At 40.3% G+C, this 24,720-nt stretch overlaps 2 protein-coding genes across 2 annotated transcripts; one reads left to right on the forward strand and one right to left on the reverse strand.

The window, feature by feature from the left end:
* LOC117767733 (serine/threonine-protein kinase pim-1-like) lies at positions 1 to 1,692 on the reverse strand. Its single transcript, XM_034595568.1, has 2 exons — positions 1,542 to 1,692; positions 1 to 971 (listed from the first exon to the last, which is right to left on the reverse strand). The coding sequence occupies exons 1-2, from the start codon at positions 1,690 to 1,692 to the stop codon at positions 1 to 3; spliced, it is 1,122 nt and encodes a 373-aa protein (XP_034451459.1).
* A 6,644-nt stretch (positions 1,693 to 8,336) lies between these two features.
* On the forward strand, positions 8,337 to 21,987 carry cds2 (CDP-diacylglycerol synthase (phosphatidate cytidylyltransferase) 2). Its single transcript, XM_034595258.1, has 13 exons — positions 8,337 to 8,550; positions 12,950 to 13,092; positions 13,855 to 13,951; positions 14,043 to 14,140; positions 15,900 to 16,039; positions 17,557 to 17,615; positions 18,214 to 18,296; positions 18,513 to 18,600; positions 18,824 to 18,892; positions 19,779 to 19,931; positions 20,055 to 20,174; positions 20,439 to 20,542; positions 21,097 to 21,987. The coding sequence occupies exons 1-13, from the start codon at positions 8,482 to 8,484 to the stop codon at positions 21,230 to 21,232; spliced, it is 1,359 nt and encodes a 452-aa protein (XP_034451149.1). The 5' UTR covers positions 8,337 to 8,481; the 3' UTR covers positions 21,233 to 21,987.
* The last annotated feature ends 2,733 nt before the right edge of the window (positions 21,988 to 24,720 follow it).

Here is a 24,720-nt window from a genome sequence, read left to right on the forward strand (position 1 = left end):
TCATCTCAGCCAAAGGTGAAGCTGTAGCTTTGTCAGGGTGGCCCGCACCTGAGGGTCCATCTTCAGACACAGCTGGAGGAAGTTCTTGCAGGTTTCGGACAGTCGCCAGCTGATTCTCTGTCTATTTCTCATAAATCTTTTGGTGGAAAATGCAACATTTTTGTGGAGCATTTCAAAGAGGACAATCCCAAGCTGCCACACTGTGGTTGGACCAGCGGTGTAGGTCGAGGAGCTGTACCACTCAGGAGGGATGTACTCTCTGGTGCCACAGAATTTGCTATGAACTGAGTCCTGTTTCCCAATCATGCTCAGCCCAAAATCAATGAGGCGAATCTGCGGGACAGTTGAGCCTGTCTCAATCAAGATGTTCTCCATTTTGATGTCCCGGTGAAAGACTTGCCTCTCCTCCAGTGAAATAAGTGCGTCCACCAACTGTTTTGTTATGTTTTTGGCCTCCCCCTGCTGTAAAGACCCTCCGCTGTCCTCTACGTATTGGAAAAGGTCCACAGCAGTGAGAGGTCTCTCCTGCACCAGTATCAACTCATGTCCCAGTTCATACCAGTCGAGTAATTCTACTGGCGCTGCCATCCCCGCAGAGCCATCTTTTTTAGCTGCTAATTTTAGCATTATGGCCACCTCTGCAGGGAGCTTCTTCCCATTTAGACACACTTGTCTGCAGTGATTTTCCTTTGGTATGTGTTTGATCGCGACTTGCAAGTGATCTTCTTTACGGTAGCCAGCAAACACAGATCCACATCCTCCTTTGCCAAGCGGGCTCAGCTCCAAGTATTTGGCATCTAAGTTGGCTCTTTGGTTGGCTGAGTCCTCCGAGGTCTCTCTCAGTTCATCACTCCCCTTTTTCTTTCTTTCTTCCTCTCCATCAGCAGTGAACTTCCTCTTTTTGCTTATTTGGCTCCAATCACCAGTCTCCACATATCTGCTTGAGCCTTCGGGAGGCTGACTGCTGTGATCTACAGATGAGAAAAAACACAGAGGAAGGCCGCTTGTTCACAGTAAAAGGCATAAATATGAGTCCTCCAATGTAAATGACCAAACAGGTCATAATCCAGTGCCTCCGAAAATGACGCAAGTCTTTTCTAATCTGCCACCTCCATGGAATAATTTTATTGAAATGAATAGTTCATACAATTGAAAGCATACTTCTGCTTTCCTTTCTAGAGTGAGAGAAAAAAATGAATCCCAAAGAGGACTGTCTCTTGTGTTTTGTGGGTATGACACATACACCAGGAGACTGGTTTTGAAATAGGTGTTGCTCTGGAATTTGTCAATCATCATCATTTGTTGATCCCACTATACTGCGGTGAATGTAAAAAAAAAAGCCAGAGGAAGATATTTCAGAGCCCAGACAAAGAAATCAAAAACCTTCTTCACATATAGATACGACTAACTGAAGTCTATTTAGACTGATGCCAATGCTCCAGTTTCTGTGTTCTCTGCAATGCTTTGACAACATTCTGACCCTCGTGTAAACTGTAAACTGATGACACATTCTCAGCGGTAGTTTCACATGATGAACATACTGCTGTTAGTGGCACTGTCCACTGAGGGGGACACTGACTCATTGTCATGCACATTACAGTCAGGTCCTCCATTATTCCTTTTAGTCTTTCCACTTTTAGGCCGTCCAGCCTGGACCGTATGACAGGAAAGATCAAACTCTGCCAAGTCCATTGTGATGTGAAAGAATTATCAACTACAATTTGTTTTCTCCATTGCTTTTAGGTAGTATTCTATCCATAGTTCTGTAGAATTGTGACTGTGACGTGTCATTAGGTACCTTTGATCTTAATATTATTTAAGGTGATGCCATATCTTATATAGAATTCTATAGCAATAAAGAATAAGGTTTGATCTTTGACCGATGATCTTTTTACAATGTTACAAAATGTCATATCTCATGATGGCTATAATGCTCTACCAACCTTCAAGCAGCGACGCGATGTCCTGCCGGAGAACTTCAAACAGCAACTGAGCTGCACCGCACAACAGAACCACAAAGGCAGGAGCCACAAAACCAGCTAGACGACTTCACAGAACTTCGAACAGCACAGCAACTTTTTTTCCCTTTCCATGGACGGGTAACACAACTGGGCGTAATAATTATACTAGGCTAAGCAAGACTGTTTATTCGATTCCTTGTGATGTTTATAAGTTTGATTTGTGTTGCTGTGATATTTTGGTTACAAGTTATTTGAAGGTTAATGTTAGTTATGCTCTTCAGTCTTTCCTTGCACGCATCTAGTAACTTTCTCTAATTTGGGGGGGGGGGGGGGGGGGGGGGGGGGGGGGGGGGGTTATCTTTGGAGTGGCCAGCCGCCATTTTGGAAGCACGCTCACTCACACAGACACACAGAGACACAGACACACACACGTATACTCACATACACATCTTTGTTTAGTAAGTACACTGTAAGTAATTTGTGTTTTTATACTTTATTACCTTCATAATAAATGTTTTTCTTTCACAAATGTTTTTTCATTAATGTTGCATAAGCGAATTTTGCCAACCTCTACACTGTCAAGAATTCTATATCCTTCAACTTAGCTAACTATCTATATGATCATTTTGGTTATAGTTATTAATTTAATTGTTAATCAGAGTTCCAAATTTGTAGTTAGTACTTTTATGAGACTTAATCAATAAATTGGCTATCTTTTCTCTTCAAAGGAAGGGAAAAGATAGCCAATCAATTAAATTCAATTAATCAATTAAAGTTATTATTTAATATTAATATTCAATATTTTATTTTGATAACCAAATTTATTGAATGCCGAAAGGCACACCCTTTTATGGTATCACGTTTAATGCATTATTGCACAACATGAAGAAAAAAATGAATGGGTGCAGCTTGTGTTAAAGGTGTGATTGTTGACAGTATGGTTCAATATATTTTGCGGAGGATAAGTTCACAGGCAAATTCACTGAGATCATGGGAGCCAGGTTTTTTTCAAATAGAGTGATTTGGTGCTGATGTGATTTTTTGTCCACTGGGTGGCTGGTTAGGATGGTTTTGACTTTGCCAAATAATTCTAGTTGTAGCTGGAGTGGTTTTCATATGTCTGCAATCAGGCTGGTTACAACTCCATAGGACAGGCAGCCACTGCAGTTCTACTTCTTCTCCTGCTGCAATAACTGGGTTCCTAAAACACTCAGCAGACGATTTCTGTGAAACACAAACCCCCATATATTAACTGTTTGAGGTTCACCTGTCAAAGTGAATGTACGGTATGTGCACACAGTATGTACGTACACTTTGCAGGTTACATTTGCAACAAGTGGTGGTCTAAGGAAGGGGGAGATTTTTTACAATGTGGCCATGGCTCTATGTCCATCTGTTGGTTGGTTCATCACTTTGCTTCAGATTAAAATACTGCAACAACTTCTTAGCAGATTGTTAAAGAATTTTAAAGAGATATTCACCTCCAGATCCCCACATGGTGAATCTGCAGAAGCATCACCCACTGGGTCGTAGTCTTCGTCACCGTCGTCGTCTTCGTAGTCACCGTCGTCGTCTTCGTCTTCTTCGCTATCGCCGTTGTCTCCGTCTCCGTCTCCGTCTCCATCCTCTCTGTCTTCTTCTCGGTCTGCTTTTCTGTCTGCTTCTTGGTCTGCTTCTCCATCTCCTTGTCCGTCCGCTTCTCGGTCTGGCTCTTTCGCGTCCACTTCGGGTTCAGAGGATGGTTGCTGGGAGAATAGCTGTTGGAGAACCTGTTCTCTGGTGAAACGCTCCTGACGCGACATCGTGCCATGGTCCGTGAGAGAGTGGCACACTGAGACTTATATGTGGGTCTAATGTACCTCCCCTTGATTTCAATTGGAATCAGGTGTGGGTCTAAATGACCCCACAGAGCACCACAGCGCCCTCTCTGGGGGTCTAAATGACCCCTCCCATGACAATCGAGAATGACAATCCATTGGTCTCAATTACCCCAGGAGAATTGGATAATGACAATCCTTGGGTCACCCTAACCCTAACCCTGACCGGCCAGGGCTTGCGTATGATCACACGCACGCACTCACGCACGCACACACACACACACAGACACACACACACACTCTGGGTCAATTCGACCCAGGAACAACACAAGGGTTAATGAAAAGTGTATATTATATACAGATTTCTGGCCTTTATTTATTTTAAATTTGTATCTCTTGTCTGACTCATTTAGACTATGTGCTGCTGTAAAAAGTAAATGTCTTCACCGTGGGATTGATAAAGTTGAACCTTATCTTAAAAAAAGTGTTAAAATAATTGTTTTTTAAAAGTATTTGGTTAGTGGATTGTGGAATAATTCAGCTGTCTCACAGCCTGAGAGAAGAAACTTCTCTAGAGGCTGGGGTGTGTGCTGTCATTTAGCATTCAACCGCTCCTTTTTTTTACAGATTAAACAAACAAGATGTAATGGGTTCATTAGTGAGTCTGCTGCTGGTTGGCAGAGTTTCCTCCTTCTGGACGCCTCCCAGCTCTCTGCAAGACAGCCAACAAGTAAATTTCCTTCAAATGATACATCAGCCAAATGAAAGACTGTGGTGTACTCAGCTTGACCATAATTGTAAATCAATACAGTTAAAGAGCAATTTAACACTGGCTGAAAACCTTGTCTTTGCTGACCTGCAGGAGTTTAACTTGGCTTCTTGTTGTAGTGTTCACTGCAGAACAACACTGTTAGTGCTTTACAGACTGGTGATAGGTTTTTCTTAGTGCAACCCATCCCCCCCTTTATTTCATATATATGCATGTGCATTTTTGTATTTGTAGGTATATGACTATGCAAACATGTTTATGCCCACGTGCGTTCATGTATAGGTTAGCTTACGTTTGTAATTAATTCACCTTGTGTTTATTATTATTTCGTACTACTCCTTTTGTAAGCATTACTTGTTGTTTTCTGATCTTGCCTTGTCTTTTGCATGACCCATTCCAGGTCTGGCTAAGTTGTTTGGGGGGGGCATGTCTGATTTCATGTTCTATGTTCACTATTTTATGTTATAAATATTAAGATTGTAGAGTTCTACCATTCATGCTACTGTAAATGCTTTAATAATAATACATATGACAAGATTACTTAAAAAAGATATTGTGTAACTCTGACTCCTTGCCCCTCTCCTCTCTCGGTGTGCTGGACTCAGAATGACTGATGCTGTCCTCAGTGACGCATGGAAAGTTATGACTTGGCATTGACTCATGTGTCAGAGGGCAGATTTATTGAAAATATTAGAGTCTGATCAACCCTGCAGCTCTGCACGCCTCTGGCCGGAGCATTGACTCGTCCTTGATTTTGCCCATGCTGCTGCCTTGTTGGGGTTGAGCTCTACTGTCAGCATTTTCTGTTGTTGTGGAGGTGCATACATAATTGAACCACTCCCCTCCATCTCCTCCTCCTCCTCCACTGCCCTCCTGAGAACCCTCCAGATAGAGGCAATAAATACTCAACCTTAGGATTTAACAAGCACCCTTCCCCTTTTCCTGTAGCTGGGAGTCCATGAGGAAATAATTACACTTCCACCTGTAAGTGAGTTAAGTCATCAGTGACCTCGCTGACATCTTGACTGGACACTTGGTTGGTGTAATGGTCCTGAAGGATTCTGGCACTTTCACATATTGTATGATATAATAATTGATTTCAGTTTGAATAAAGAGGAATGGACTTTTTGTGGTAAACGTTTGCACAGCTACTTTCTGTCAGCTCTTAGTTTCCAGCTCATTTTTGGTTCAAGGATCACTCTTTTCCTTCACTGTTTCCCTCTGTCTTGTCCTTCCCCTCTCTGCCCAACCATCCTTCTTTAGCTCTGTGTTTCTCTCCCCCCTCTCTCTCTCCTTGCAAATCCATTGCTATATATAGACTTCTGCATTGCAGATATCCCAGAGCCCTGCAGTTCTGGAGGAGCTGCTGAGGAGTCCCAGCCAAATTTTTGTCTGCCTGACACACACATGCATACACACCAGGCGAGCGGAGACAGTAGATGAACCGTGCACCTCAGGGTGGGACGGTCGAGGCATGACAGCACTGTACACAATAATGCTGTACATGTGCAGCACAACAGAACAAGGTCCACAGCATCACACTGCGGCAAGAATGAAGTGCCCCCCACAGAGTTAAAACCACTGCAGTCATGTTTGGTTGGGAGGGTGGGGATGTGTTGCCATGATCATTTCCCTCTCTCTGCTTACATTCCAGAACTGCTGGGTTATGATTCAACTTTTTAGGAGCTTTAAATGCTTTAGAACCTGAAGGATGAATGGTCAATTATCACAACTTCAAAAACAGCATCAATCACACTGTTTGTGTCCAGTGCAAGTTATGAAAAAAATAATTGTAACTAATTATTTGGATGTCAGCTTTTGAAAAATACCTAAACAATTCTTAAATAAATTAGAATTAAAACATATATTATAATTTAAAGATGATTTGTGAAAAATTGGCTAAAATACAGCAAGACTATTTATTAAGTAACAGAAACCCTATAGAAAAGAAACAAATTATTGAGAATTTATTATGTGTAACAGCATCAGTTTAGTCGTATAAAATTCCAGCATAATAGGAAAAAAATCGTATTTGTCCTAAAAAGGACAGTCAAAGCAGTCAAATTACAAATGACAACCAAAGAAAATTAAGTTTTAAAAGTGTGTGAAGAGACATAAACAGGACTGAAAAGGATTTAATGAAAATAGAAGATTAAGAAAAGCCAGTCTTAAGACAAGACACAGATGAATTAAGGGGACAGACGCAGAGTACAGAATATTGACAGATTTAGTTACTCTATAGTTCCACTCACAAGTTAAGTTTATCTGTTCACCACATTAATGAAAGATGAGTAATAATTCACCAGTTCTGTTCATTACATTTGGAGAAATTTGGAAAAAGCAAAGAAGATCATGCAAATCAGTTCAGTAGGGGAGCAATAGTTTCATTCAAAACTTATTTAACCAAAAGATTACTCAGATTCTGTATATTATTGAATCTGTGGTGGATGAAAATATAAATGACTTCACCCGATGATCTGAAACAACCCTTCTCTGTTTCACAGCCTTGTTAATACCATTCACAGCACAGGGGTGTCAGGTCCTATTGAAGTGTTGTACTGTGTGTGGGCTGCAATGCTATTCTCCCTTTTCCTTCTGCTGCAACAGTGGTAGGGCATTAAGTATTTATACTGGCTTCTGTCAGGCCACACAGCTGACACACACACACACACGCAGAGAGAGAGAGAGAGAGAGCGAGAGAGAGAGAGAATTAAAGTGAGCTTTTGCTGCCACTTGGTGTTAAAGGTGCAAATTACAGATTCAATCGCAAGAGACCACCACTACCATCAAGTCCTATAGAGAAACTTAACTGATTGACATTAGCCACAATTAAAATGGTAACTTGTATTGTCAGTTTGTTAGGGTATCGGTAGAGTGTCATACACTGATGAGAGAGATGAGATGAGATAAGATGAGAGGTAGAGCTAGAATGAGGTAAACAAGAGAACATGTGAAAGCATAAATAGAATAAAATAGGAAATTGAAAATAAAAAAATTTTTAATACAGAGAATATGTAAATAATATAGACCTTTCACTACAGATGAAAATATTAGAGTTGTATGTCTAGAGTAAAGTGCAGTGGCAGACTATGATTGCACGAGGATGTTTGTGCAATTATGTATAAAGAGATGTTGAAATTTAAAAAGACGTATGTATGCATATGGACTGTGTATTGCACAATATAAACATGAGAATTAAAATGGTAAGTGCTGTATATGTATAAATAGGCATAATTTCACCTTAATATACTAAATAGCACGAGTGCAGAGCATAATGTATGATACATGTATGTATAAAGAACAATAATAAAATGAAACTTTCAAAATGCATTGTTTTGCAATACAAGTTTGGGAGTTATTTATTGTAATCATGTCAATGTTGACACATTTATTTAAATTACATTTGTTTAGTTAAGTGTATTTCGAATGCTCTTCGATATATAACATATATATATATATAATATCACAACATAAATATTCAGTAACACATATTAACGTAGATCAACATTATATATTACAGAGTACAACATTTGTATTGCTGACAGGAAGATCAAGTTACCCAGAGTACTGGTAAATACAACTGTACATCTACACCTTCAAAACACAGGCACACACCCTGTACTTGGAAACTTGTGCAGCTATTAGTACATGATAATGTTATTAGATAAACTAAATCAATAATATGTATGTCTCTTTTTATTGGAGAATAGTAAGATAGACAGATAGACACGGACTGCATTTATGATTACACAGAGCTTATTTTGAAAAGCGGAAGTTATCTATATCCTGCACCCCTCGTCAGGGACATCGATTGAATTCGAGTGAGCAGTGTTGTCGTACCAACAGTCTGTCTTTAGGAGAACGTGTGTGTCCGTGTGCGTGTGTCGGAGCCTCAGGACCCCCAGGACCCTCGCTGTGGTCGTTAGCTGCCAACATGACGGAGGTGAGGCACCGAGGAGCCAGAGACACCGAGCCGCCACAGCTGCAGCCCTCAGAGGACAAGGTAGGATGCTAACGCTAGCTAGCTATCCGAGTGGTAGTGGGGCGTGTTACGTCAGTTGGACAGGGTCGCGTCTCTGTCCACTAAACACGAGTGTCTCGGTTTAAACAACATAATATAACGCTACAGGTGTTAGTTTACTCTGATGCGGTACAAATCCTCCGTCTATTTACTGGCGTTTTGGACGTGGCTGGCTGATGCTACCCAGTGTTGCCTGGGTGGGCTTCCGTCGTGAAAACATCCAGCAAGCCAAACGACAAAAGTTCCAATTGTATCACATTCCTCCATTTGTTGTCTTTATCAGGTATATGCCGAAATATGGGATGACCCTTCTTGTATATCAAACGTACTTAAGTAATGTTTGAAACGACTCCTTCATTTGCCGCCAAGCGAACAAACAGCAAATTGTGAAAACACTGTTCGAGCTTGCTTACTGTAGCTTTGCTGAACAGAGATCAGCCATGTTCCCTGGTTGTGTACCGCCGTTAGTTTGCTTGCTCCAGCTTCAGAAACACTGATGTCTGAGCAGGTTTTTATAATTGACCTGTAACTGAAGGGAAGTCACTGTCCTCTGTGTGTTGACAACACGGTGCTGGAATTAGGGGGGGAAACTAAGTGTGGCTTTAGCTACAGCTCAGCAACACAGTTCACATGGGAATAGTTCATTTACTAGTGGAGCTCACTTAGCACCCATTCCTAATGTGCTTTCATTTCACTTTGGACTACTGTCAGAAGTTGCTTTTGTGCTTCTACTGTTGAGTGGTTGTCAGTTTATTGTCCTATAAGATGATGTAGAATTTCAAGGACATTTTAAACAATTCACTGACTCAGTGACCATAAAGCTAAAAGTATATTTAATGGATAAATATTAGATATATTCTGCTCTGACATGTTTTTTCCTGCATGAACTTATAAGGCAGGCTCTTAAGAAAATGAGGACTTAATTCATTGGGATGGGGTTCTTTATTATAGTGTTTAGCATAAATAGGAGTAGAGTGACATTCAGTTATACTTTGATTCAACTACATGACTATTAAGAAAATTCTTAAAACTCACATGCATTATTTGTAGGTGTTCGAGACCCCCTCATAAATGAGATGGTACATTTTAATGGGTTAATCCTGTAACAATAATTTTCTTTATACAGTTCTGTTTATCATGTTCTTTCAGCCGCTGCTGGGAAGGATCATTCTTAATGACCAACTGAATACTCATCTTTTAGATATTCAAAACATTTCAAAACAGTTGCTCCAAAATATTTCCGTCTGATGAACTCAACATGACACAGCTGAAAACCTCAAGGACGAACCTAATCTTTTCCTTTTAGTTTTTTTATTTGTCAGAGAGTAGCATTCCCCTGGGTTTAGATGCTTTGGTCTAAAAGCTTTGTAATCCCACTAAAGATGGGGCGTACTTGTGTTCATCCTTTCACAGCCCACAGATCCTCTGATTTCTAATAAATTGTAGGTAGACAAAGCCAAGAGACACTCAGGGTCGCCACTGGTCTACAGGAAAGCATGAAAGGGGAAGAGTGTGTGTGTGAAATGAGCCCCTATTTTTAGCTCAGGCATCCTGAATGACAGATATTGTTTCCATAGAAACCCGCAGGCGGAGAATGAGTCTGTGTGTGTGTATTCTTGTACATGCTCCTGCAGTCAGCCAGTGGGTTTTGACAGTTACTGACAGTGTTTCTAGTCCTAAAAAAATTATTTTCCTTTAAATTGACTTAATCCAGAGAGATGGGGAGGTCACTTTGGGAATCTAAATTATGTCTGAAAGGTAAACACACATTGATTGTTCCCAAAGACTAAATTTGATCCATAACTTTCTGTCTTTCTAAAAAGCCACCGGAATCAGCAGAGCATAGCTCTGTTTCTCTCTGTAAGAAGAAACTCTTTTTCACTGGAGCTACCTGCTCCTCCATCACACGATTGGTTGTGGAGAAAAAAATCCACACATTATCTCCAGATTAATTAATCAGCCACAGTGCATTTAATGCACTCTACCTGGTGGCCTTATTAACCTAAATGAATCATAACCTAAATGGTATTTGCAGTATAACGTGCGGGAAAATGCATATTTTGATGTGTTGACCGTACACCCAGAGCCTCAAGCATTTAACATGTGACTAAGTTAGCTTTCTGTTTTTAATGATGTGTCTTGTTGCTTGTTGAGCTGTGATATGCAAACTGCAGTCTGCAGTTTACGCTTGACATTTTGGTAATTTGTTATTACAAAATGCTGCAACACAGAGTCTTTGCAATTACTAATATTGATGCAGTGATTTTGTCCTTATGATTATGATAACAAAGTTTCATGATAAATCAAAAACCTCTCATTTAATTTGTATGATTTGTTATGCAGTAATAACAAGAACAACACTTCCTATGAATAATACAAAAACATAACATGAACACATTATTATGTGAAAAAGATTGTGTTATTTTCTCTGAACAAGAAACTGAGCATATGTAGGAGTTACATAAATATAAAGTGGTGGTGAAGATAAATATTTTTTGGGGGGAATTTCTCCTGTTAACACAGATCATGTGAATCTTAAAGCATTTGAAAATGACATGGTATGATCATAATCAAAACAGATTCTTTCCTCTTCCTTTCCACTGTCCAAAACATATTGGTTTATTACTTTGTCCTCATTAACTGGAACTCTTGGCAGACCCCTGGTGAACCATTACTTTGAATATGGATGATATTTTAGTTTTGTGGTTTATTTACATGATTAGAAAAACATAAATATGAGATGGTAATGGTATTAGTCACGCCTATAATTAATCTTTCATGAAAGGGAAATAAAGATTTAAGTAAATTAATAATGACAGAAGTTTTCCTGGCCTAGTGCACTGTGAAGGTAAATAAAATAACACTGGACAGCTCAGTAAGATGATAAGATAGAATAACTGGCTTGATTTTAATGCAGCAAGCAACAAAGGTTCAATATTTATTGAAAATATTTAGCTTTAGTCTGGTAGCAATGTCTAACTGTGAAAGCCTGTGTGTGAGACTGAGTGGGCGTCACAGAGGAGTGAGCCAACCATCCGCTGTGTGAAATGAGGAGAGAGCTGTGAGCCTAATTTGGTCAGCAGCAGCAGAGAGGTCAGTGGGGAGTGAAAGGACGGACTGACTTGAGCAGACCTCTCAGTTTTCACCAGAGGACCTGTTACTGTGTGTAGCTGCTGTCAATTGTGGTTACATCCATCATTTGATTGTTGTTTATGGCTGCATTTTAAGCTGGCCTCCATTAGAGAACAGATGGCTCTGAGACATCAACAATATGGATGGAGACAGTTTGGCTGAGTGTTTAGCCTCCCACACAACCCTGCACCAGGAGTCCTGCTGCTGCTTGCGTAATGCTGTTTGTGCACCTCTGATACCATGGATCTGAGGCTATTTGTTCAATGATAATTATTAATATTTGTACACATGTAACAGTACAGAGTACATATTTGTATTTTGAATTAGTGTTAGTAAAAGGAATCGGAACTAATGCACCATTGACCCACAGGGCTGCAGAGGCTTTGCACATTATCCCATAGATTGTTCTGTACTGTACTGCGATATGCTGGCAAACTTTCCAGGGTGTGCTCACCACGACCCCTTAAAGAAGAACTGTATAGATGATAATGGATATATGTGTATTATTAGTCAAACAGTAATTTGTAATTTGTTATCGTGCATTTTCACTTAATTTATAGTGAAGAGCATTGAATAGGTGCCATACTCACACAACGTGTGTGTGTGTGTGTGTGTGTGTGTGTGTGTGTGTGTGTGTGTGTGTGTGTGTGTGTGTGTGTGTGTGTGTGTGTGTGTGTGTGTGTGTGTGTGTGTGTGTGTGTGTGTGTGTGTGTGTGTGTGTGTGTGTGTGTGTGCGCGCGTGCTCTAAAGGGCAAAAATGACTAAGAGCCATCTTACCCAGATACAGTATCATGTGATTTAGTTTGAGGCCATCTCATGGCATTCGTTATGTAAATACTGTTCACTTTTGCTTTTACTGTTTACATTGTGAATAAAGATTCTCACTCACATCCCTTTTGCTGACCACAGTATGTGCTGGGCTGTTTTTTTTAAAAATATAATCATATTCTTATATAGCAGGTATATCACACCTTCTCAAACTGAATTCAGGTTGAAATAAACTCAAGTTTAAATGTATATGAAATGATTTCAGATGATTCCAGGTTTTTTGCTGCAACATTTTATCTTTGCTAAATGTGTTTTATTTCTCCTCTGTCTGTGTGTGTGTGTGTGTGTGTGTGTGTGTGTGTGTGTGTGTGTGTGTGTGTGTGTGTGTGTGTGTGTGTGTGTGTGTGTGTGTGTGTGTGTGTGTGTGTGTGTGTGTGTGTGTGTGTGTGTGTGTGTGTGTGTGTGTGTGTGTGTGTGTCAGGGTTCAGACAGTGAGCTGAAGGGGGAAAAAGATGTGGGTTCAGACACTGAGACCAAGGTGGACTCAGGGGTCCCAAAGGTGGCTGTTCCTTCTGATGACACCCCAGAGGTTCTAAACAAGGCCCTGTCTGGACTCTCCTCGAGGTGCGATTTCTGTTTAGGAGAAAAACATACTGCTGAGTTTACAGTAATGAAAGTTGTCAGTATAACAGTAAGACTTAGCATTTTACATGTTCAGTAAATAATGAATAAACACAGATCATCTAAGTAACCTGCGTTTGGTATTCAGAGTATTTCTGTTCATCACCACATTTTCTAATATAGAGCTGCTTAACTAATCAAGAGGTCCGTCCATGTTTTTCCTGGACTTCATCTCTGGACTGCTTCACATGCAGAGGTGTCATGATTCATACAGAGCAATCCCTCCCCACACATAGTTTTCTGTGAACAGAAGATATGAGTCCCTGAACTGTTTTACAGATCCATGTTTCTGGCAGTAATGTTGATAATATCAGACGGGGGTTGTGTGTGTATGTGTGCGATGACATGATTAAAGCTGCAGTCATATAAAATATATTCACATTGACACTAACAGGCCACTATCTACACACTACACATGATGAAGCAGCACATCATATGTGTGGGATAAAGCACATCAAGGTGTCCTGATGTATATGCAGAACAAACATGTCTGATTTACTGTTCTAATGTACAGATACCAGCCAATCAGAAACTAGTATTTTTTTACCCTGTCCATGGCCAGTGTCTCAGCTGGTTTATTTACACCACCTTTTTCATTTTATTTTTTTCTTTACAGATCGAATATTAAACCAGATGTTTGGTTATATGTGTTAACATCTGTGTTTTATTCTTCTTTGAGCTGACATGTTTGTGTGCTTCCTTCAGATGGAAGAACTGGTGGGTACGAGGCATCCTCACACTGGCCATGATCTCCTTTTTTTTCTTCATCATCTACCTGGGCCCCATGGTGCTTATGATGATTGTGAGTACAAACAACACAGATGCTGCTGAGCAAACTCTTCGACAGCTCTTAAGTTTCTTGCCCGGTAGTGACACCGTATTTCTCTGTGCAGGTCCTCTGCGTTCAGATCAAGTGCTTCCATGAAATCATTACCATCGGTTACAGTGTCTACCACTCGTACCACCTGCCCTGGTTCAGGACGTTGAGCTGGTGAGGATTTTCACACAAACCCACACAAAATCACACACTACACAAAGGTGTCATGAATGCAGCACATTTCCCTTTTTGCTTCTTTCTTATTGTTTCATCTGACGTTTTATTTTGTTGCAGACTTCCTGAGGTTTGTTATTCTGACCTGTTTTGAACTCTTGAGTAGACTAAAGATTATTAAACTAATCAATAAAAGTGGCAAAAATACTGTGAATCATTAGTTCTGTTTGCAGACCTGCCAACCTGTGCATAACGAGTACGCATCTCTTCATCAAAGTACTCCGGTTAAGTACGCAAAGCTCTGGTGATGCCTTGTGAGACAGTTGTGCAGTACTCAAGTGTAGAGCCTGCAGAAATGCAAAAGAACATAAAAAACACAAATCATAGTGGTGGATTCTTTCCGCTTGTCGTAATACCAAAAAATAATAACAGGCGGGGATGATTGACTCGTGTGTAATGTCATTTCAAGAGAGTTGCTTGGACCATTTAGCAAAGGTAAATGAGAATGTGAATTAAGTTAACGTTAGCCTGACTTTACATATGTATTAGAAATCCAGCTCGCTTGTTCACCAGTCATTTGAGTTAGCAATTTCAGTTATATTGTTTGAGTATCACAGATGGTGAAACAGGACTTTTCATAGTTGTCATAATATATATGATTGCACCCAAACCTGTAATTGTAGTAAACAAAGCCCCCTGTCCACACACTGTAGAAAGTCTTTGAGTTACAGGGAGAGGTGACCATGCCTATGTGTTCTGTACAGTCTACAATACTGTTATAATATCCGTCATAAAAGTAAAATGTAAAATGTTTCTGTATTGTCAAGACTAAATTTAAAAGGGATAAACACACAATAAAGTGGTCAGTACCAGCTACGTAATCAGGTTTATCCCCTGAATGAAAGTGATGCTTAGTACTTATGTTGGCGAAATATTTTCAGAGGGAAAGATGTGAAATACATTTAGGCCCAAAAATAGGACGGTAATAATATAAGCAATAAATAAGCACACATGTACATGAGGATACGTTATTTTGGGATATGGTGACGCTGTGAGGTTGGCAGGTCTGCTGTTTAAACTTAGCAGTGGTGTTCTGTTTAGATCAGGGGTTTTCAAAGTCTGACACTGCCTCATCCTACATTAGCCCCCTCCCCCAATCATCTACATTACTTCCTGTTTTCTGATCAGGAACATGTTTTTCTATGATTTTTAAAATGGATCTGTGGACAATTATATTTGTGATGGATATTGGATAAAATGATATCATTACAAATCTAAAAATATATGCATCATGTCATTTTGTTCACATGTGACTAATTGACGACTCATAGAAGAAGAGATTTTTTTGTTTTATTTTAACTCCCTCCATGAGCTGTGTGTCACAGCTCCAGCTGCCTGCTATGTTGGTGAGCTGAACTAATCTACAGATCAGCTCACCCACATGATGCTCTCTCTCTTTATGCCACGTAGGGGCGACTCGCTGTACTTTGAAAACCTCTGGTTTAGTGTCATAGATGGCAGACTCCTGACATTCAGTTTGCCATGTGCATGAAAGACCTGATGAAAAGTCAAACACCATCTATGGTTAGTACAACTATGATGACAGTCTACTCACATTATTAATTCATTTCAAGATGATTTAAAATCAGTGCTGATCTGTTACCAGTTTTTCTGCAGGCATAATGAATTCAGAGTCTGATTAGCTGCTGTTATAAAGCTGACAGATTTGTGCATTTGCCTTAATCCTTTTGCCCAACAGGTACTTCCTGCTGTGTGTAAACTACTTCTTTTATGGTGAGACCGTGACAGATTACTTCTTCTCACTGGTGCAAAGGGAGGAGCCACTTCGCATCCTCAGCAAATACCACCGCTTCATCTCGTTCGCCCTCTACCTCACAGGTACCAACAAAATAAAGCCTGTAAATGTCTGTTCTCATGTTGGTGTGTGGGACGTATTGACATCACTTCTGTTTACACACTGAGATTTCACAAGTATATTGTCATTTCATTACACCACTGTGCCTCATAGAGGTGTATCAGTCATTCAGGTTTTTCAGTGTTGATGTGTCAAGTTCCACATTTTGTTCTAGTATAGAACATTTTACTGCATAAACAGTTTTATGGGCAGACAAGTGGAGACCAAGTCACATGAAGTAAATGTGCCACATACTGTAACACATGGACACCGTGGCTTGACACTAGCCATTCAGAGGATTTTCTCAAAACTTTTCTATAAGACTTGCGGTTGCTTAATCCATCACTTGGGTATCTAGTAGTTAATTTGAAGATAACCTTAGGGACTATATTTATATCACGCTTTTATATTCTTATTTACCCCTCAGAGCACTTTATAGTAAAAGTCACAGTCACCCATTATCCCACACATTCATACAGCACTACTATATGCTGCAATTTTTTTTCTATCACACACTGTTTTCGTACTACTGACACAGCCGCCAGGGGCAATTAAGGGTTCATTATATTGACCTAGGACAGGTTGGCAGAGGAGGATCCAGGGGTCCAACCAGCCCTCTGGTTAGTGGACGACCTGTGTTAACTCTGCTGTGGTGTGATATGTGGCCACAGGACCAAAGAAATGAATATGTTTGCATTTAACCATGATTCAAAATGATTGAACTGAGCAGACGTGCGGTTCCCCAAAGCAAGTGTGAGTATGTCGTTTGCTCAATTTGTTCATCAATTAGAATTGATCACAGAAGATGAGATGACATCAGGAGCTGCTAAGCTTGTCTCAGCAGATGCCAGTACATTATTGATTAGGGCTTTCTTTAAACATAGTAAAAGACTAATTAAAGATATTTCTATATATAAAAATGTTGCTTGTCATACTGAACAGACACAGTTCTAACCATAGAAGACCCACTTCCTGTGCTACATTGTGACTGTTAGTGATTCAGTGCTACTATAGCTGCGAACAGATGGCAAACAGGATGTGGTGTGGAAGGAAACACTCTGACTCTTTCTGCCTCCTGTCGACGAGACTCAAGGTGAAATAGAATTTGTTAAGATGATGGTGTCAAACCTTGAAGTGCTCAAATCTGCAGTGTTTTCTCCTGACAGATGTTCTATATGTTGGGAAGGAGTAAAGAGACCAGTTTCCTAGACTCTTCTGTGTGTCTGGTTTGACTACTTTTCCCAGAGTAAAATTATTTTTGTCTTTTCACAGTGTCCTGTCCTCAACTCAATCATGTTTACTCTGTGGAATATATGGCTGAAGCAGTTTTGAGCTCCTCTCTGCTTTTACTGCTGGGCTTGAAAATAGGTTGAGCTAAATTTAGTCAGTGTGTCCAAACATGACCTGGATTCTGAATGAATGAATCTCCTCCTTCCAGGCTCTACACCTCTGATCATGTGCCTTTTAGGTATTTCATTCACAATTCTTTTGGTTGTTGCAGGTTTCTGCATGTTTGTGCTGAGTTTGGTGAAGAAACACTACCGCCTTCAGTTCTACATGGTAAGTAGCACCATACCTCCTCCGGCCTACCAGCCTCAAGGCCACTGGGTTATTGATAACGCTTGTCGAGATACATGCCCTGCAGTATTAACTGTGTTATTTTAGTCATGTAGGCAGTAAACACTGAGAGTTTGTATGTAGATACAGATTCTGCTGCGGAAATTTTTTTGTTTAGCACATTGACGCCATTGGTCCTCATCACCAAAATCAAATCTTGTTTTATCTCCAAGTTAATGTCTTTGTCTGTTTCTTCTACATGTATGGCTCCTCTTTTTCATCCTGAGATTTATTCATATTGTTCTTTCAGTTTTGTGTCCATGGCATGTTAGAAATGACAGTAACACTTTCTACGTGCTGTGAATTTGTCTTCTGTATTCTTATATCAGTGCAGACATTTTATAGGGGGCCTGGCAGGAAAAATGTCCCACAGCAACTGATTCAGACAATTGCGTTCTCACATACAGCCCCTCAGGAAAATTGCAGGAAAATGTGTGGAGTTCAGTGCCTGTCTGAAAGAAGCTTGAGGTTGTTTTGAAATAAAAGCTAAATTAAATGTATCCTAGTGAAAAAATACTTGTTGTTAATCTTTTCTTCACAGTTTGGTTGGACCCATGTGACTCTGCTGATTGTGGTGACTCAGTCTCACCTTATCATTCACAACCTGTTTGAGGGGATGATCTGGTAAGTGAAGAGTCCTTTGTCTCCTGTTAAAACTACATCTTAACTCAATCAATGGAAATACTCCTCCTTAATAATAATACTGTAATAATGTTATTTTATGTCCTGAGCATGTGTACACAATTATTGATTAAATGATTACTGTTTTCTGATTGCGTTACCAGACATCTTGTTTTCGTTAAGTCTCATAATGACTGATTTGAACTTTCCTTTTTATAGGTTCATTGTTCCAATTTCCTGTGTGATCTGTAACGACATTATGGCGTACATGTTTGGTTTCTTCTTTGGCCGCACACCGCTCATCAAGGTCGGTTTGTTTTATTGTTCTTTGAGCTTTGTACACCAGATGATTTGCATCAACAGAAAACATGTTTTTAGTAAATTACTCCCCAATATTTAGAATCATTGTACTCTGTACTGTGTAGCAAACAGAATGAGAATCTATCTAAAGGTCTGGGTTTTGGTTATCAACACATCAAACATGGTGACATGTTAACTTGGTATCCACACCTTGACTTTGTCCTCTGCAGCTGTCCCCTAAGAAGACGTGGGAGGGATTTATTGGAGGACTCTTCGCCACCATTGTGTTTGGTATCATGGTAAGATATGATTTTACCACACGCCTCTATAGAGTTCTTGGTTATTCACACATGAAGCAGAGCCTTTGCACTCTGATGTCTGGTGTGTTGGTCTTTGCTGTAATGGCTTGGTGATTCAGTTGACTGTGACAAGTATTATAGACCCCATTCAGATGTGGTATTATCATCCATCCTGTTATCCAATCTGATCACTCAGACCACATTTGGAGGTGTGTGAACGTAAATAACTCCTGGGACACATGAAGGACCGCCTACTCAGCTGACGTCCTCTGACTTGATGCAGTTTCTCAATTAATCAAATGTACTTTTATGCTTCTCAGTGTCCATATATTGATTAGTTTTTTTGGCCACTGCCACAATATTAACATTGATGAATACGTAATGATTAATACTTTTCTAAAATTGGTAAAAATCTTTCTTCATGAGATTGCACAAGATTAATTAGGTCCCTCCTGACCTCTCTCTGTCTCTCTACCCCTCTCTCTCTCGCCCGTTCGTAACGACACATTCACCAACATACAAAAACAGTGACATCTGTTTATGCGACAACATTTGGTCTTCACGAACACAAATTACATATGTGATTATATGTAAATAGAGCAGGGAAGTGAGATTAAATCACAAGGGCTCACAGGAGACACATTCAGGGCACATTTTATTACCAGGTGTGAACAGACGTACTTAGATCTGAGCACTTGTGATCAGATCTGTCATGACTGATGTTAATACCAGGTCTAAACATGGCCTTGCACAGTATATTTTAAAGACCAAATCTTAATCTCAGACATGAGAAAGCTCCTCCGTAGCCACGTAAGACACCAGCTGATTCTCCACATGACTTTGACATGTACAGCCTGTGAGTAACTGAAGCTTGCTCTGCTTGCAGTTCTCCTATGTGATGGCTGGCTACCGCTACTTTGTGTGTCCAGTGGAGTTCAACAACGACTCCAACAGATTCCAGGTGGACTGTGAACCATCTGACCTGTTCCAGCTGCAGGTCTACGCCCTGCCTGCCATCCTGGAGTCTTTCACTGGATGGGTAAGACTCAACCTGCTCTGTTCCTCGTCTATCTGGCTTCATTTGTTTGATTTAGTCAAGTCCCATTTAATAACACTATCTGCTGGACTGTGTGAGTCTCACATTCCCATGTTGTCTCCACAGACCACCGTGCGCCTCTACCCATTCCAGATCCACAGCATTGCGCTCTCTTCATTTGCCTCCATCATGGGACCCTTCGGTGGCTTCTTTGCCAGCGGCTTCAAGAGGGCCTTCAAGATCAAGGTAGAGATGTAGCACACAAACCGAGACCCCGGTAACCAATCAGGATACACACAGTGCCACAGGCAATCTGCTGCTGTTGTCTCAGTCTGGTTCAACTCTGCAAAGCCTCCTGGTGTAGGCCAGCATTTTAGAATATAGTTTATCACACAGATTATTCTATGCATGTATTTTTTTTTTACATTTATTTTATTACTGTTAATGACTTTTCTTTCTGAAATGTTATATTATGTGTTCAGGCATGTGTACTGTCCTTTGTCCTTTCAGGATTTTGCCAACACTATCCCGGGTCATGGAGGCATTATGGACAGATTCGACTGCCAGTACCTCATGGCCACATTTGTTAATGTCTACATTGCCAGCTTCATCAGGTAAACACACGATAGCTATATGAAATGTGTGACACTATTTTTTGCTTGTGGTCTGATTTTGTGTTTGACACTAGTGTGTGTGCACTATTATAATGTTCGACACAACTGTCAATCATTTTAACTTTCTATGCCAAGTCTTTAATATTGTAGGTAGCTAGTTAGCTGTAACTTGCTAAAGATTAGAGCTTTGGTTAGAGCAGAAAAACACAATTAAATTCATCCTTTACACTTTTTCTCATGTGTTTTTTTGTTTTACTGTAGCTCGCACACCATTTTGAGAAATCTGAGCTTGATTATACCAAGCAGGGTTTCTACTACATACATTTTTTTGTAGCCTGCCACTGCAAACGTTATTAGGGACAGAATCACTTGTTGACCGGTGCTTAGAAATGGGCTGCCCTCCCTCTTAAACTAAAAAACCTAGAGGAAACACTGTCGAGTTACGGTTGTTGTTAAGCTGTGTTTGGTTAGTCGCTGTGTGGAAGAAGGATTTTGTGAAAGGTTGATTTCGAACAGTGGGATGTGTATCTGATGACCTCTCTGCCTTCCATCAGGGGCCCCAACCCCAGCAAGGTGATCCAGCAGCTCCTGGCCCTCCGACCAGATCAGCAGCTCTCCATATTCAACTCCCTGAAGGCTCACCTGACGGAGAAGGGCCTGCTGCCGGCGCTGGGGGGGGCCGCCGCCTAGATCCGGCTGCAACGACAGCGGCTCCCCCTTGTAGGGGAGACAGGAAGGCAGCACCTGTGGGTGGTGTGCAGCCCTGGAGATCTGGGAGACTCGCAGTGCTTTGTGTGAGCGAGAACACAACAAAGAAGAGAAAAAAACAACAACAAAGAAAACCCGAAAAAAAACCACAGCCTTGGTTCATTCCATTTCACTGCATTGTGTTCATATAGTCTGTGAACCATGTTTGTCACACCAGTGTTTTCAGGTTGCGTTAGTGAATTACTGTACTGTTACACATTTCCATTATTACCAACTTGTATCTACTCAAACTGTTGAACAAAACGTTGGTCAGCTGTACATTTCTACCCGTATACAGGACATCCTCTATATACCTATTACTGTGTGTTAATATTTTATTGTAGATTTCTTTGTTTAAATGCACTGCTCTCAACCCTGTTACTCACTGTATCATTCCTCCACCTGCCCCCCCCAGACTTTCAATTTTCATTTTCATTATTGTGATTGTTTCTATTTATAAATAGATGGTTTTTATATTTGCTATGTTCTATTATATCTTAAAGGTCGTGTCTGTGTCGCCTTTTGCCATCTTTTCATGTGCATGTGTGTGTGTGTGTGTGTGTGTGTGTGTGTGTGTCTTTTGTCTGTGTTTGCTGCCATTCAACATTTCAAAGCCTTTCGTGCTCAGTCAATTCATTTCAATCATATTCTCCTTTGTTATCTACGGAAGTTACTCTGAAGTATTTGATTGAATCTGACAAACAGAGTCCAGTGTCTTGATTCCCATCTGTTGGTGGTTTTGTTCATATATTGGCACTTAAGCAGAGCTCAATCTGCAAAATGCTCTTTTATTATGAATGAAGGCCAGACACAGTCCATCCTCACCTGGATGCCATTTCATGTCACATTTAATTTTTTGTTTTTATTGACCCCATTCAGTGTTTCTACATATTTGTTTTAATCTGAAATATGGAACTGGTATGTTCATGAGGTGGTGGGATTGTTTATTATGGCTTCTATTTGGGATGTTGTTTAGTGGTAGGCCTGTCACTAGTCTTCTCCACCTATTAGAGTGAGTTATGTATCTGATGTTTAAATTGGAGTTACAATCCACACACCCCAACCAACCAACCAACCAGTGTTCGTTCCCTGAGGTTCTGAAGCAGGAGATATTGATCACTGGCCAATATTTCTCTGATTTAAAATATAAACGCTTCTGTACTGTTGGGTTCATTTTTGTTTTAAGATTTCTAATTTAACTGTCAAGGGGCACTGCACTGATTCTTTAACATAAACATCTGTAATACTCAAACTGCCAAAACAGTCGTATCTTGTCCTGACTGTAGAATAACTTTCTTTTTAAGTCTGGGAAAATAACCCTGATGATGTCATGGTGATGGTGTCCCAAGTTATCTCGGCCTGAGCTCGGGGACAAATCTTACCTGACAGACTTTTAAACAACCTGGACTGTGGAATTTCTAAACAGTGGTAATTCAAGAGCAGGGTCAAATGATAAAATGCTATTAAGTTGGATTGTGGGAAGTCTCTGCTGCATCAATTTTTGGAATGTCTTGAGTTCACTCTTTCCTTCATCCTTTCATTGAAAATATGCCTTTTTTTAAACGTTCAAACTTTGAAACTCAAACCGAGTGAGTTATTAAAAGATGACAATGTGCAAATGTATATTAAGCTTAAATACTCAAGTATTTAAAAAAAAAAACGTTCAATAGATTCCAAAAGCCTCGATTGTTAATCTAGATGTGGTCAAGTTTATCTGCAAATTGGGCTCAGACACTGCAGCAAAGATTAGTGCAAACTAAGATTTCACTGTAATCGTTCAAGCATATCAGCCAATCACCTCATCACGTCTGTTCACAGCCATTATTTTGATTTTGTCCATTAGGTGTTCATGTGTTTCTCCTTGTCAGTGAAGTGAGATAGAGCAGTTTGTTTTCAGTGTTAAAGGACTAAACAGCAATACGAGCCATCACCGTTGTCTGTAGCAGGCATGTGAAGCTCAGTATATCCATGTCTCATGGTAATCATAAAAAACATGCTATCAGTGCCACTGTATGAAGCAAACACGCTCTACATGTTCTTTTTTGCATTTGAATGTCTCTCCATATTTCTATCGATTGATTGATTGTCATTCCATTCATGTCTGTGGTTTGACGTGTGTGATATCCAGCCATGCAGTCTTTAACTTGACTTAACTCAAAATATTTATTTTATTGACTGTAAGCACACCACACCTTTTCAAAGTGACTATATTGTACATTGAAGATGTTTAGAGACATGTTGAGTGTTCTTTAGTATTTTTGGTTAGAGGATAATTTAAGTATTATTATTGCCATATAGGAAAGAGCATTGAGATTCTAGAAACGTATTTTCTCTCTGTCTTTTCTTGCTGTGACTTTAGTGCATCTGGGTGTTTTCTCTGCTCATCCCTGGTAGCTGTTGTGTGAATCAGCTTCTGAAGCATTGTGGATAGTCGTAGTGCTGCGTTGCACCGTCTCCCTCTGAGTAGACAGGAAGTTTCCTGAGAGAGAGGGTGTGAGGACTCGTAGAAACCTCACATTTCTCTCTCTCTGTGGTGGTTTGAGGTGTTTTGGGCCCCACAGCTCTGTACTGCCATTTCTCTGTGTGGTTTTGTAGATGGCCACTAGAGAGAGCTGGAGCTCCTGTGGCCGGCCACCCACTGTAACACCGATGCTGCATCTGAGCAGCAAGGTGTGACCCTTGTTACTGCCGTTTGATACATTCCAGTACCCCTGAAGTTGAGAGGAGGCGGACCATGAGGGATCAGTGATATTTTTTTCCGTGGCACTCAGGAAACCTCCTCTGTGCCATATCTAATCAAGTCGGTTTATTATTGTGAATCCTGCCCTGCCAAGACCCTTCTGAAAGGAATGTATGGGAGTGATGAGTGTCCAACACTGTGTAGGCTCCCCCCCCCCACCACTGGACAATTATTTTTGTGTTTATAGATTATCTTTAAAAACTATATGAGTTCAGTATATTACTCTTAAACTGTGCAATGGTTTGTGTTTAGTTGTTCGTTTGTCGAGAGCAAACTAATGCTGAAATGTGCTTTGCTTTGGTTCAGAGAATATTAAAGATATATATACCCAAAACATCATGTGGTTTGGTGTGTGTGACTGTTTTATTTACTTTGGGTCTTCTTCCATATTTTGTAAAAAGATCTGCCGACAGATAACAGTGGTTTGTTTCATTAAAGATGGAGGAATGTTAGTGGTTAGTAGTGACTCTGCTGCAGCCTGAGCTGTGAAGCAACATCCTCATAGAAGGAGACAAACCATGATTCAAACCATTTCCTATAACAAGACCCCCCTGTTTTTATTTCCACAGCAGACCATTAGTCATGAAAACTCCCCACTAAATGAAGCCATGTTAGTGAATAAGCCTTGAAGCCACTTACGCATGACACTGATAAGAACAAGTATGAACACGGATGTAAAGGCAACATGAGG

This window comes from Hippoglossus hippoglossus, chromosome 9 (assembly GCF_009819705.1).
Source record: "Hippoglossus hippoglossus isolate fHipHip1 chromosome 9, fHipHip1.pri, whole genome shotgun sequence".
Lineage (NCBI taxonomy): Eukaryota > Metazoa > Chordata > Actinopteri > Pleuronectiformes > Pleuronectidae > Hippoglossus > Hippoglossus hippoglossus.